Source organism: Muscardinus avellanarius (assembly GCF_963383645.1).
Source record: "Muscardinus avellanarius genome assembly, chromosome: 2".
Taxonomy (NCBI): Eukaryota; Metazoa; Chordata; class Mammalia; order Rodentia; family Gliridae; genus Muscardinus; species Muscardinus avellanarius.
In genome coordinates this window covers 27,171,230-27,183,911 of record NC_137787.1, presented here as the reverse complement: position 1 = coordinate 27,183,911, position 12,682 = coordinate 27,171,230, and the positions used below count along the sequence as shown (strand labels likewise).

Genomic DNA, 12,682 nt, shown 5'->3' with positions numbered 1-12,682 from the left:
CTGTTGAGGACTATGAAGCAAAAGAAATCAATTTCAGCATGTGGAAAAACACTTGTATGCAGAGGAAATATCATCTCTGCAGTAGGAGAATGAGCTTTCAACATTTGTTCTTTGATGAAAAGCATTGTGTAGGTCTGGTTATATAATAAAATATCCCAGCTTTATTAAGACAGAATAAAAATTCAGGGCAAGCACACAATAATGGGGTCGGTCCAAATCTTTATCAAGAATGGTTCCAGGTTGCCAGGAATTAAATGAATTCTGGACTGTTCACACACAGCCCAATGGACCACAGAAATTTTATATGCTTAATTTTAGAGATCCAGGACTCTCATAAAATAAGTTGACAGAATTCCACTTACCAAGTTCAAAGTAGCTCTTGGGAGAATCGTTCTATACTCACTTGAAATCCATAGTACTTTAAAATCGAGAACTTTCCTACCTAAATTCAGAGTCACGCAAAAGAATGTTATGTCTATTCTGCTATTCTGTTTGGTGATCCAAAATGAAGCTCAGGATGAGGAGAAAGAAATATATTTTCGCGATTCTGCTGAAATCACTTTATTTTGTCACCAAACCTATTATCTTTTTCCCCCACTGTCTATCATCCCTGCAGTCTATAATGTAAATCTCCCTTGACAGGGCCTCACTGTGCACAGCATCAATGTGCCTCTTTGCTGAGCGTTTTGCTACTCTAAGCACATGCACATGAGCTGTGTGAAACATGACAAAACATGACAGAGGAAGAGTCCTATTGATAACTCAAACCCTGAGCTCTGCCTGCAGTTCCCAATCTAAATAAGGAAATGAGTAGCTATTTCTATTTCTGGCAGTGGCACTATTGAGCTATAGAGTGAGCATGCCAATTAACTTTCTTTAGTCCTTTGATATATTAAAATTTTAACTGACAATCTATCAGTCAATCTATTTTCCGCAGACACTTGTTTCTGAAAAGCATAATATCACTTAATTATAATTTTTGCCCTTTGATTTGTTTAAAGAAGTAGCTCGGCTATTTTAATAAACCATACAATACTATTGAAACATATTAATGACAAGTAAGATAAAACATCATTTCTGGAAAGTTTTCTGTTTATAATACCCTGTATTATTATTCATTAAGATTTCCTTTCTCTGCTTTCTACACACACACACACACACACACACACACACACACACACACACGCATACACACATTACAGTTACTAACACACCTATATTCATATATACACTATGTATAGGTCTACTGGTTGTAGATCAACACACCTATATTTTTATATATATAATGTATAGATCACTAATGTTAGATCTACTGAATAATTTAATAGTCATACTTTCCTTATATGAAATAAAAGGCCTCAGAATATATGTCACATGATTTAGAATGCAGGATATATGATATTTTGCATACATATTTCTTTCCTAAAAATAACATTCATATTTCTTTCCTAAAAATAACATTTATATTATGCTTGAAATATAATATCAATCATAAAGTCAAGTATTCCAGGTTTAAGTGATATAATCTGAACTAAAAAGTGTAATTTATCCTAAAAAAATTTGTCTTTATTTGGTTTCTTAATCTATGAACTAAGTCTATATTATTTGTTGCATAATTTTCTGTGGTATAAACTAGATGCAGATATTTTTCTTTTGCACTGAGATATTTTTCTTTTGCACTGCCTTTTTCTCATCCTTTTTCTTATTTCTTTATTCCCTTTCTTTCTCTTTCTCCCTCCCTCTCTCCCTCCTTCCTGTCCATTCCCACTTTGTTTTTTGCAAGTCAATTACCAAAAAGTTTATGATATGCTACATATTGGGTTGAGCAATTCAAAACTATTTTAATGATGATAAAAATCAGAGGGGATAGGTGTTTCTAATTAGTTTATTTCTGTTTTTCTTTAGAGGAAACTGAATAACAAAAAAGCAAAGCCCTACCCAACTCAATGCCATCTGTCCATCATGGAGATGCAAATCAAACTCCGGTTTGGTTTGGACCAATTCAGGCATATAAAATGTCTCATTTATTTTTCCTGAGTTTAATATTAAAGAAGTTTCATATGCTTTCTATTTCTAAGCCATGTAAATTGATTTTCTTAACTTATTTTTAATGAATTAATAAGATTGTTCTCCTTAAAAGCCTGATTTCTCCTAAGGTTCTGTAATATTCTTCTCTTGAAGTTGTGAAGGCATCAGCCCTACTGCACAGTATATTTTATTTTTTGATACTACTGTTTCTATTTGTCTTCCTTTACACAATCTAGGATATGGGTGAATGAGAATATATAAAGTCACTTTACAAATAGAATAAATTCAGAGTTTTGTTTTATGTTTATTTGTTTTATGATGAACTAAGAATAAAATAATTATTCAGAACTCCACCAGTTCAAGTTTTTTTTTTTTTTTTTTTCAGGTCTGGGGATGGAATCCAGGGGCATTTGACCTCTGAGCTACATCTCCTGCCCTATATTTTATTCTATATTTTGAAACCGGGTCTCACTGAGTTGTAGAGGGCCTCACTAAAGTAGCTGAGGCTGTCTGCAAACCGCAGTCCTCCAGGTCTCAACCTCCCAAATGCTGGGATTACAAGTGTGCGCCACCACGCTTGGCTCAGTTCAAGTTTTTTGCAGACCTCCCCACCCATATTTTATTTCTAAGCATTTTACCTTTAGCAGGTCACTTTTTATAATTTTTCTATTATCATGAGTCTTTTGCAGTTGTTCTCAATGGAGGCAGTTCCAATCAACTAAAGGAGAGTTGGGATATTTCTAGAGGTGTTTCAGTTATAAAAGTAATTAGGCAATGTTACAGGATTTTAATGACAATCTGAGGCTAAGATTGTTAAATGTCTCTTAAAGCAAATGATTGCTTCTCACCTTTACATCTTTAAAATAAGACTTTGTATAAACATTTTATGCTCAGTCATATTTTGCATCTAATTCCCTGCTCATGTTGCCACAATTTCAATGAAAATTATTTCCCTTATCCTTTTTATATAACAATACATTTGGTTAGTTATGTTCTATCCCAGTGGTCAGCTGTTCCTCTTAATGTCCTTGAATGACTGCTAATGTTATGCCATATAAATCCAAATTTTCATTATAAGTGGAAGATGAGCATTTTGTATCAATACCTATTTTATCGGATGCAACTTTTCTCTTATTTCTTCTTTAAATTATAGCTAGAGAATTGATATGGTTTTTAAAATACATAAAGTAGGTTGTATTTCATATAGATATTTCAGAATTGAAGTGTTAAATCCTTAACATATAAGAGAATAATATTGAGATCCATAGAGATAAAAACCACTTGTCTAATGCAATTCATAAGAATATATGACTTCAAATCATTCCCCACCCTGAAGGACTTGAAACTATTTATTATTTCCTCATGAAATCAGGCAGTGTAAGTCAAGTGACTGTATATATTTATTTCATTGTTTCTCATAAGACCTTATTAATGTTTTTTCATCTCTGATATTGCTTTTAAAATAATTAAAATGTAGATATATTCTTGTACTAAGTATTATATATTCATTAAATTATAGAGATGCACCTTATATTGACTTGAGTCTCCTACCTAATGGACCAAGTTGTCTAGGACAACAAAGCAAAAAGATTGAGAGGGCCAGTGGAGACTATGGGAAAGTCAATTGAATGGGTCCATCTCAAAATGGCTAGTTCTACCCACCTCCAACACATCACTCCTTGGGGGAATGTGGGCTGACAGTTTCCAAGTCAAAATATTCACAGTCTCATATTTTTAAAAATCATGACTTAGACCAAATATAGCAAATCAGGGAGAGAGAGAGAGAGAGAGAGAGAGAGAGAGAGAGAGAGAGAGAGAACATATATACTATTATAGCATCTGAAATGGAAAAATATTTAAATCTATATTATATTTTAAAGAAATATTTCAGTAATAAGGGAAAAGTGATTTATTTAAATGAAATTAAATACTTTGTTTTAGTGTTCTTATTTTTTTCCTATTTGGATAAATTTATTCCTAATTAAATTTAAGCTTTTAGGAATGAATATATGTTCAGAGTAGGAGTCTAAATTGAAATATGTGTGTGATATATTCTTTCTCCAAAGCCTGTGGAATTTTTAGGAATTAAGTAGTAATATAGACAAAATGATAAAATATAAAGTAACAATACTGACATTTTTATGATAATTTAAAGAATACAAATTGGGTTATTTTCCCAGTTCAAAACAAAGGGTGGTTCTATAATGACGGTACCCTGATAATGTTGCAATTTTTATTATCAAAATGAAATTCACTTAATAGATCACTTACAGTAGTAATAACTTCCCAACTTGAGAAAAATAATTTATCAGAACAAAGAAAATTTCTGAAAAAAACTTAATAAAATTCTGATTATGTATTAGGTCAAATTATTTCAGTTTGTGAGTTTTTTTAAAGAACATTAACTTATGTTGTCTATAACTAGTTAAGAATTTAAATGAAATCAATCCTATTACCTATTTACACTGTTTTATGAACTTATCTAAAAATAACTAAGACTTGCTGAAAACCATAGATAAAAGGATAATGTCCTGCAAATACATTTTAACTTAAATACAAACATACGTTTCCTGGTCTAAGTAATCACCAAACTAAAAATGCGAGTATATCTCCAAATTCTGATTTACTGTTAACTGCTAGTTAACTGCAAGTGGTTTTGTTGGTGAAGCACAGGCATGAAAGATGAACTCTTCTGGGTCAAGAAGAAGCAAACAGGCAAAGCTAAGGAATCTCTTCATCTTTGTCTATGTGTTGTAAAATAATCATCGAAAAACTGAATACTGACCCATGAATCCCAGTGACAAGGAAGATCAAATTCCCATTGATCTTTGTGCAGTTTATGAATTTGTCAATGTTACTGGAATCCACTGTCTGAGCTGACATGAGGGATCCGGTGCCAATGCCATCACACGCTGAGGAAGCAAGAGTCACAGTCAGGGCTGAAAAATGACTTCAGGACAATGAATTATTTGCATGCTCATGACAAAACAGCATTTTCACTAAAAAGTTAAAACTCTATTATTTTTCTGAAAACGAATTAATTAATTCATTCATCATTTACTGTTATCTTTGCTATAAGATAGTGTCCCTACCTATAATTTAGTGACCACGACTCACTGTAAAAATCGTATTTTATATCAAAACCCAATATACACATACAATGCATATGCTAACTAAAACAAAACCTTTATTAACCATTACTTTTCCTTATTAGACAAAATTATATATATTCTAATCCATTCTAAAATATTTATTTTAATATTTTTTAAACATCTGAACTTTCAGCAAAATAACTTCCTGGGTTACTAATAGTCTATAGCCTATAATTTGAAAAACACTGCTCCAATGAAGATAAAGAAAAGGCACTAAGATGTGAGTTGTTACCGGAGTCTAGGGCCAATCAAATATTTGTAATGAAATTCAATATGCTTTCTGAAGGTTTTATTTTTTAAAATAGTGTGTGTTGCCGGGCATAATGGCACACGCTTGTAATCCCCGCGCTTGGGAGACTGAGACAGGAGGATCGCGCAGGTTCGAAGCCAGCCGCGCTGGCTTAAGAGACCCTGTTTCAAAAATATAAAATAGGTCTGGGAGTGTAGCCCAGAGGTAGAAGGGCTTCCAGGAACCCCAGTACCACCAAAAAAAAAAAAGTTTGTGTGTGTGTGTGTGTGTGTGTGTGTGTGTGTGTGTGTGTGTAGAGACAGAGAGAGAGGGAAACAGACAGAAACAGAGAAGGAAAGAAAAGAGAGACAATGTCTTTTAAAATTAAGTGTTAAGTTTGCCCTTTTCTAAGGCACTTGATCATTGCAAAGCCTAATAGCATTTGGGAGATTTGAACTGTACTTTCATTTTGCTTAATTTGAGTTTCATTCTGGTGAGGAATTTGATCATCCACATCTGGAAGGGATTTCTTCCTCCACTAAAATTTTATAGTATGAATATCTGCAACATTTATTTAATACCTATTGTAAACTTCCTTGTCCTTTAGCATATATTTTAAAACATTTTTAAGACCTGGAGAGTGTCATGGTACATATTCCTTTGTATCCCTTTTTATGCTTAGCAGATCATTTTGTATACAGTGGCAAGCAACTAATACCACTTTACTGATATTAAAATAACCATTTATTTGCGATATTAAAATAACCACAGTATAGTTGTGATATTAAAATAACCATGTCAATCCTTTTATTGGTATAAAACTTCTAAAAATTTGTTGTTGAAAATATAATTTTATTTTTGAGATTCTGTCAAAGTTAACTTTGAGTTTCATCTGGATAATTTTAGTTGATATAATTCAAAACCAATAATATGCATTTAGTTGATACTTTGGAAAACTGTTTAAAGTCATGAAGAGTCAGGGGGGATGCAGGAAGCTTTGGTTGTAGCAGTGAGTTTATTCTGAGAAGTTAACTTTATTGGCCTATTAAAAACAAGTCAAAGACCTCAGCATTGTCCCTGTTCTAACCAAAGCACCATAAGTTATCACTCACCTTTTGGGCAAATATCAGTGCAAGGTTTGCACATTTTAATCCCATTTTCTTCTACTTCCATTTTGGAACTAGGGCAGGCACGTACACAAGAACTTGAATCTACCACAAAGTTATCTGATTTTATAAAAAAGAAAAAGAAGCAAAAAGGTTAATAATGTTTAGCTATTAAGGTTTTTAAAAAGATATTTTAGGATTTTAAAATGATTAGCATAATCAGCAATTTATAGGACTCTTCCATTAAAATAATCCTTTGCTTACACATATCAACTTGAAATAGTACCTCCAATCATACACTCTGAAATCCTAGAGCAGTATGGGCTAACGACAACTTGTACTTGCTTGGCTACTGCTCCACATCCTGAATTGCCCCCAAGACAGAGTGGATTTCTTTTATAGACTAAGGAAACTGCATGACATTTAGTTTGTGTTTCTCAATAGTTCCACTTCATTTCATGTCATGATGCAAGTTGGAAGTCTAAAAATACTTCATGTTCATGAAGCACAAATGAAGCTGAAGTTGAACTGCCTCGGATCAAGAGAGTGCACTTCAGAGCCAGGAGGCAACATTTCAAATGTGTTCTGTGTTTTAGTGCAGTGCCACAGAAGATTTCTCACAGTTTGATATGAAGAAACAAAATGAAATTTCAAAAGGCAGTACTTTAGGAAAGGTATACCAACAGACAAGGAATATCTTACCATTTATACTCTGGTGAAATGTTTAGTAGATCAATGATGTGTGATATGCCAGGACATCTTTTCCAAAATTAAAGGCAAATTTATTGCATCTAGAGCTTCCCCAATAAAGAAAAACCCAGCACCTTCCAGGCCAATTTTTTTTTTTTTGGAAGGAAGTATGCCCAATATGCAATGACATAGAAGGCTTCTAGACTTGAGGGCTGCCCACAGCAGAAAAGGCACATGGTCCAGGTACCTGTAGGGAATTTTACTTGGGCCATAAGACCAATGAGACTCTGTGATACTGACAGTATCTATGGTGGGAGTATATGCAATGTGGAGTTATGGCACATCCCAACTGGAAAAACATAAGGGGAACCTCTAGATTTCTAGAGCTAAATCATTCCATGTGTAACATAAGATGGTACACCATTTATCAGACAGTTCCTGGCATGATTCTGGGTCCTGGGAGACAGAAAGCACCTAACCATGGGTCAGTGATTAACCTTGTGATGAGAACTGCCCATCATCATGATTTCTTTAATGTTGAGCAAGGCCAACAGCAACCCACACAGGGTGAAATTAAAACAGTGCATTTAGGATGGAGTATGATTAGGGGAAGAGGTACAGGTTCAGACCCCATGTCATCCACCACTAGGCTGGCATCTCTAACTCAGCTTCTACCTCTGCTGCATGGAGATGTAGGGAGGACACTATGGCAAGCTAACAGAAAAGATGGCAGCTAAGCTTGGTACGTGGTGCAATTGGAAAATGGACGGCAGTGTCCCTGCAGCCTCACTGAGAAATAGATGTGAAAGAAACAGGGATACTAAGCTGTGTGGTAAACCATATAGTTCTGGCTATACACCACTCACTTTGTGTAGAAATAAAGCAGCCCTTTGCTTAGAATATTTATGGCCTCTGAATAGTGGTTTGCCTCAATAGAAAAAAATATTAGAAAATCTAGGAATGGAATGAGTTTGGGAAGAGGGGTATCTATGAAGCTATGGGTGTGGGCACACCATGTCAAGGTTTTATATGGTGAGTTATTCACCAGAGAGTACGTACCACAACACAGACCCTTTGCTGAGATGTCATTAAAGTCAAATCCTGCTATCTTCCCTTCCTTCATAGAAATTTATTCTGAAAACATTCCCTAACAACATAATCTTTGCCCAAGGGTATACCCTGCAACCTCGGAAAATCTATAATCTATTAGGAAACCATCCTCTTTGCAAGGTTTTGGACATTACTATCTAATTAAACACTTTTTGCCTTTCCTTTAGGTAAAACATCGAAGAAAGTCCCGTTGGGGATTCAATGTGAGGAAACTGACTCCCACATGTTAGCACACATACTCAACACATGACAAAAGTTATGCTTGTCAGTTTGAACCCCAGCATGAGCTATCAGTCTGCTAAAGATTCCCTATTATATGCTTTATATCTCTTGTTCTTAGATTAGATTTGATATTACAATGATAATGACATTTGTTCCAGCATAAACAAATAATCAGGAATAAATTTAGGTAGAAGTTAATTCTTATAGGAACCATACCCCATTTATAACAAAGCTTGCTGACACTGAATTAACTAATTACCTCTCTGAGAAACAACATGATGTGAGTGAAGCTAACGGAGTTTAGGCGTCAATAACCCTTCTTTCCACCCTGAAACATTCCACTTCTTTGCTATGAACTTTAGACTGATCACTTAAGTATCTTGACCTTTAATTTCCTTTTTTGTGAAGTGGGAAGAAGAGTGCTCAGACTTAAAATAATTTACGATATTGTTCAAGTTTTAAATTAAACTGACAAGGCATTATTTTTCTCTGTTTTCAAATAACGTTGTAGTTAATTTGACTATTTGTATTCTGTCACTTACGTGGGCACTTCTTAACACAGAATGCTCCATACGTGTACTTGGCATTGAAGTTGTGCTCCAGTTGAAAGGTGGTTGGATTGTAGACAAAGGTTTGGGGACACTGGGTAACACATGCTCCACTGTCATTGAAATTCATGCAGGCCTGCAACATAGCAAATATCATTTTCACTTACAAATAATCTTCATAGTCCTTAGAGTAAAACCATGCAGCAACAGCTTTGTGAGAAATCTGTGCTCTAAGTATACATCCACTTAATAATTTCTGCAAACATTGATCAACTTAAAGGTATTCATGTTCCTAAATTTTCACTAAACCTTTTTTTCTGCTATCAAAATATATATCATATGGTTACTGATGTTCAACTTGCTATGCATCTAACTGCCAGTTTTTAAGCTGAGAATTGGTTTCAATTATTAAAATTAGCTGATAGTGAAGAATTATTTAAAATCGTTTTGATTCAAAGCATTTGTGTTGAATCTTAGAGTCAACTGACCTTGAACTCTATAGGTTAGAGTTTATTTGGAGATGGTATTTGGAGAATTCAGTACCTTAAGTGGCAATGTTAAGCACAAAGATTACCTTTGTGTAGTGAGAAAACATTGTTGTGGTGGTTGTTTAAAGTGAATTTAAAGAAAAGGCTCTGGCAGGAGAACAGCCAAGAGTCAATGGAATGTACATAACACCAAAATACAAAGAAGTAGCTAGCTAGAGTGAGCCTGTAATTTAATAATAGGATGCCATTTCTTGTATGACCTTTTCCATAATGCCGTACACCTTAGTAAAGCCAGCACGTTCAAATAATACAGCTCATTTCTGCTGACATATTAGTCTAGATAAATCAAATGTATTAATATTTTCAAATTCATTTAAGAAGAATTAAAAACCATTTCACCACCTGCGAGCCAGCTACTTGAGAGCAAACAAAAACACATGTATAAGTACACATAAACATGTGGTGGACAAAAGTATGAGTGAGCGAATTCTCTTAATTAAGAAATTAAGATTTCATAGAAACAACTAAGGCCATGTAAGGCAAGCTAATGTGAATTCAAGCTCTGTTTTCCATTTCATCATAAGTTGTCATATGGTTATTAATAAGCATTAATTTATTCTGTTTCCTCAAAACATTTGTTTCATCAATTGTTGTTTTAGTGCATACTTTATCACAAACATGACAATTCCCTGATGAAGGTCTACAAGATGCATAATCTGAAAGAGATTCACTGATGATACATTATTCACTGCGATGACACTTTCTAGGAAGAATCTATTAAAAGGCAATCTAGAAAACTCAGTAAGTTTTAATTTATGGCTAGGAAACTTCATGTGTCCTTATAATTGCTTTACAAATATATTTTATTCAATGTTACACATAGATGGCTTGGGAAGAAACATAAGCCAGAGGAATAAAAAAAAAAATTTACTGTTAAAAAAATTTACCTTACATTATGCATATAATCAAGGCCTTGACCTGGTTTTCATGAACATTCTGTACTAAATGCCAAAATGAACTCACTAGATCACCCCATAAAAGTAATGAAAAGAGAATTCTGAGGCTTATTTTGTATTCTGCATATCATGATAATGGAGGCATAAAAAAATTCTCACCAAGTGAGCTATTATTTGTTGTTTTTATGTTGGAGTCATTAATGCAATACCTGTCTTCAAACTCAACCTTTGTTCTTCTCCTATCTACCCTGGTGGCTGAGGAAGGAAAGTTTCTCAGTTCTAGACCTGCTGCCCCTCTTCACTGGATTTTGAACATTTGTATTTCTTTTACCTCTTCCTCCCTATTCAATTCTGAGATATAGATTTTTGTTTCACTACAGAATTACAGTAAACAAATTAAATTTCTTGTGTTATAAAAAGGAAAAAAATACCACCTATATATTAAAAGTTTTCATTTTTATTTATTTATTTTATTTATTTATTTATTTATTCCAGGTCTGGGGTTGGAACCCAGGAGCATTTGACCTCCGAGCTACAGCCCCTGGCCTATTTTTTTTCTTTTATTTTGAAAACGGGTCTCACTGAGTTGCAGAGCCTCACTAAGTAGCTGAAGCTGTCCATGAACCGCGATCCTCTGGGCTCAGCCTCCCGAATGCTGGGATTACAAGCGTGCGCCACCACATCTGGCCATTCATTTTTATTTTTTATTGAAATCAAGTATCATTTTTTTCTTTAAACATGCTCAATTCTACTATATATGTTTGTTTTATGGATATTTGAGAAGTGGAAAAAAGAAAGTAAATGTTCATGCTCATTTTTCAAAATAAGACAATTCCCTATTTTTATGATTTTTTAGCTTCAAAGTGAGACTACTTTTTGGTTTGTGAATTAAAATCATTTACAGCACTGCTTATATGTATTCCAAAGACAAAAAGAAGTATACCAATGATATAATATCAAAATATACTTACAGTGTGTCTCTAATCTAATAAGCTATGAATATTAGTTTTGAGAAAGTAAAAATGTCCTCTTGTAAAATAAAAATCATACAATTTAGCATACAAATTGTTTTAAATGTGCATTTACATATTTTGTTTTTTAAAAAATATTGGCTTAGAAGCAATCTCAACTGAAAAATACTTAAATTCATAAATTTATTTGTGGTAATCATGAAATTAATGTTCATAAAATACACTGACAGAAACCAGTGACGCTACATAGGAATGGTACCCACTGTGTTCTGGAAAGGCTGTTGTCTGACTCTAAAAATGATATCTTAATATGTTCACTCTCATGTTATCTAATAAATCTCATTTTAATATAAATAATATCTGGAAGACAGAATTCATTTAGTAGAACAGAAAAATCCTAGTTAATCAATAGCCCACCCAGTGAGGGAATGACTTTCAGGAAGATAGAGCATCTTTCTTAATCCTAACATGGCTAAACTCGATTTTATTGAAACCAGATGATAAAGATTCAATATGCCTGAGACTAAGAGGGAGAGGAAGGAGAGAAGCAGAGTGAATGGGAGAGCCTTCCTACATACAAAGCAGTCTGTGTCCTTGGGTCCTGAGCAGCCGCCGGCACATTCTCGATGGCAGCAGTCGCTGACATAGGGGCCATAGCACCTGCCGTCACACTGCTCTGCACACACCGTCTTTGTCACTGAGGAAGAAAGAGATGGGCCGCCATCAGAATCAGCCAGACACAGAAATTCCGAAGTTGGTTTGATGTAGCTGAGAGAAGCTGAGTTCTGGAGTAAAGAAATTGCTCAACCCAACATTGATTCAATTCAGCAAACATTTAATGAATGGAGTCTGATATGAGATCAAAATCCCTATGCGAAAGTCTTTAAAATCAATATGTGTATTTTTACTTTATATTTTTTCTTGTTTCATAAAATAATTACATTGCCTTACCAAAAAAGAAAAAAAATATTCAATTTAAGAAATAATCACATTTGAGTTAAGTGAATTTGTTTAACAAGTTGAGACAGATGAAGTCAGCAATGGAGTCAGTTCAAAGGATGCACACAGCAGGGTCCTATGGGAAGGGATGTTTCCAGAAGTGGATTTAAGATATTTACTCATCAATGAAAAAAATAGCAACACATTTTAGTTTGTTCATATTATATTTTATGTGAGGAAAGA

General features: G+C 34.1%; 1 protein-coding gene across 2 annotated transcripts in view; it reads right to left on the bottom strand.

Annotated features, from left to right (window-relative positions):
• Window positions 1–12,682, bottom strand: part of ERBB4 (erb-b2 receptor tyrosine kinase 4) — a gene marked incomplete at both ends in the record, with an annotated part of 1,174,461 nt that overhangs the window by 310,660 nt on the left and 851,119 nt on the right. For both annotated transcript variants that reach the window (XM_080689981.1, XM_080689982.1), the window contains 4 exons: window positions 4,814–4,940; window positions 6,522–6,635; window positions 9,080–9,221; window positions 12,079–12,197. In XM_080689981.1, coding sequence (XP_080546107.1) covers window positions 4,814–4,940; window positions 6,522–6,635; window positions 9,080–9,221; window positions 12,079–12,197 — 502 coding nt within the window. The remainder of the gene's footprint in view (window positions 1–4,813; window positions 4,941–6,521; window positions 6,636–9,079; window positions 9,222–12,078; window positions 12,198–12,682) is intronic.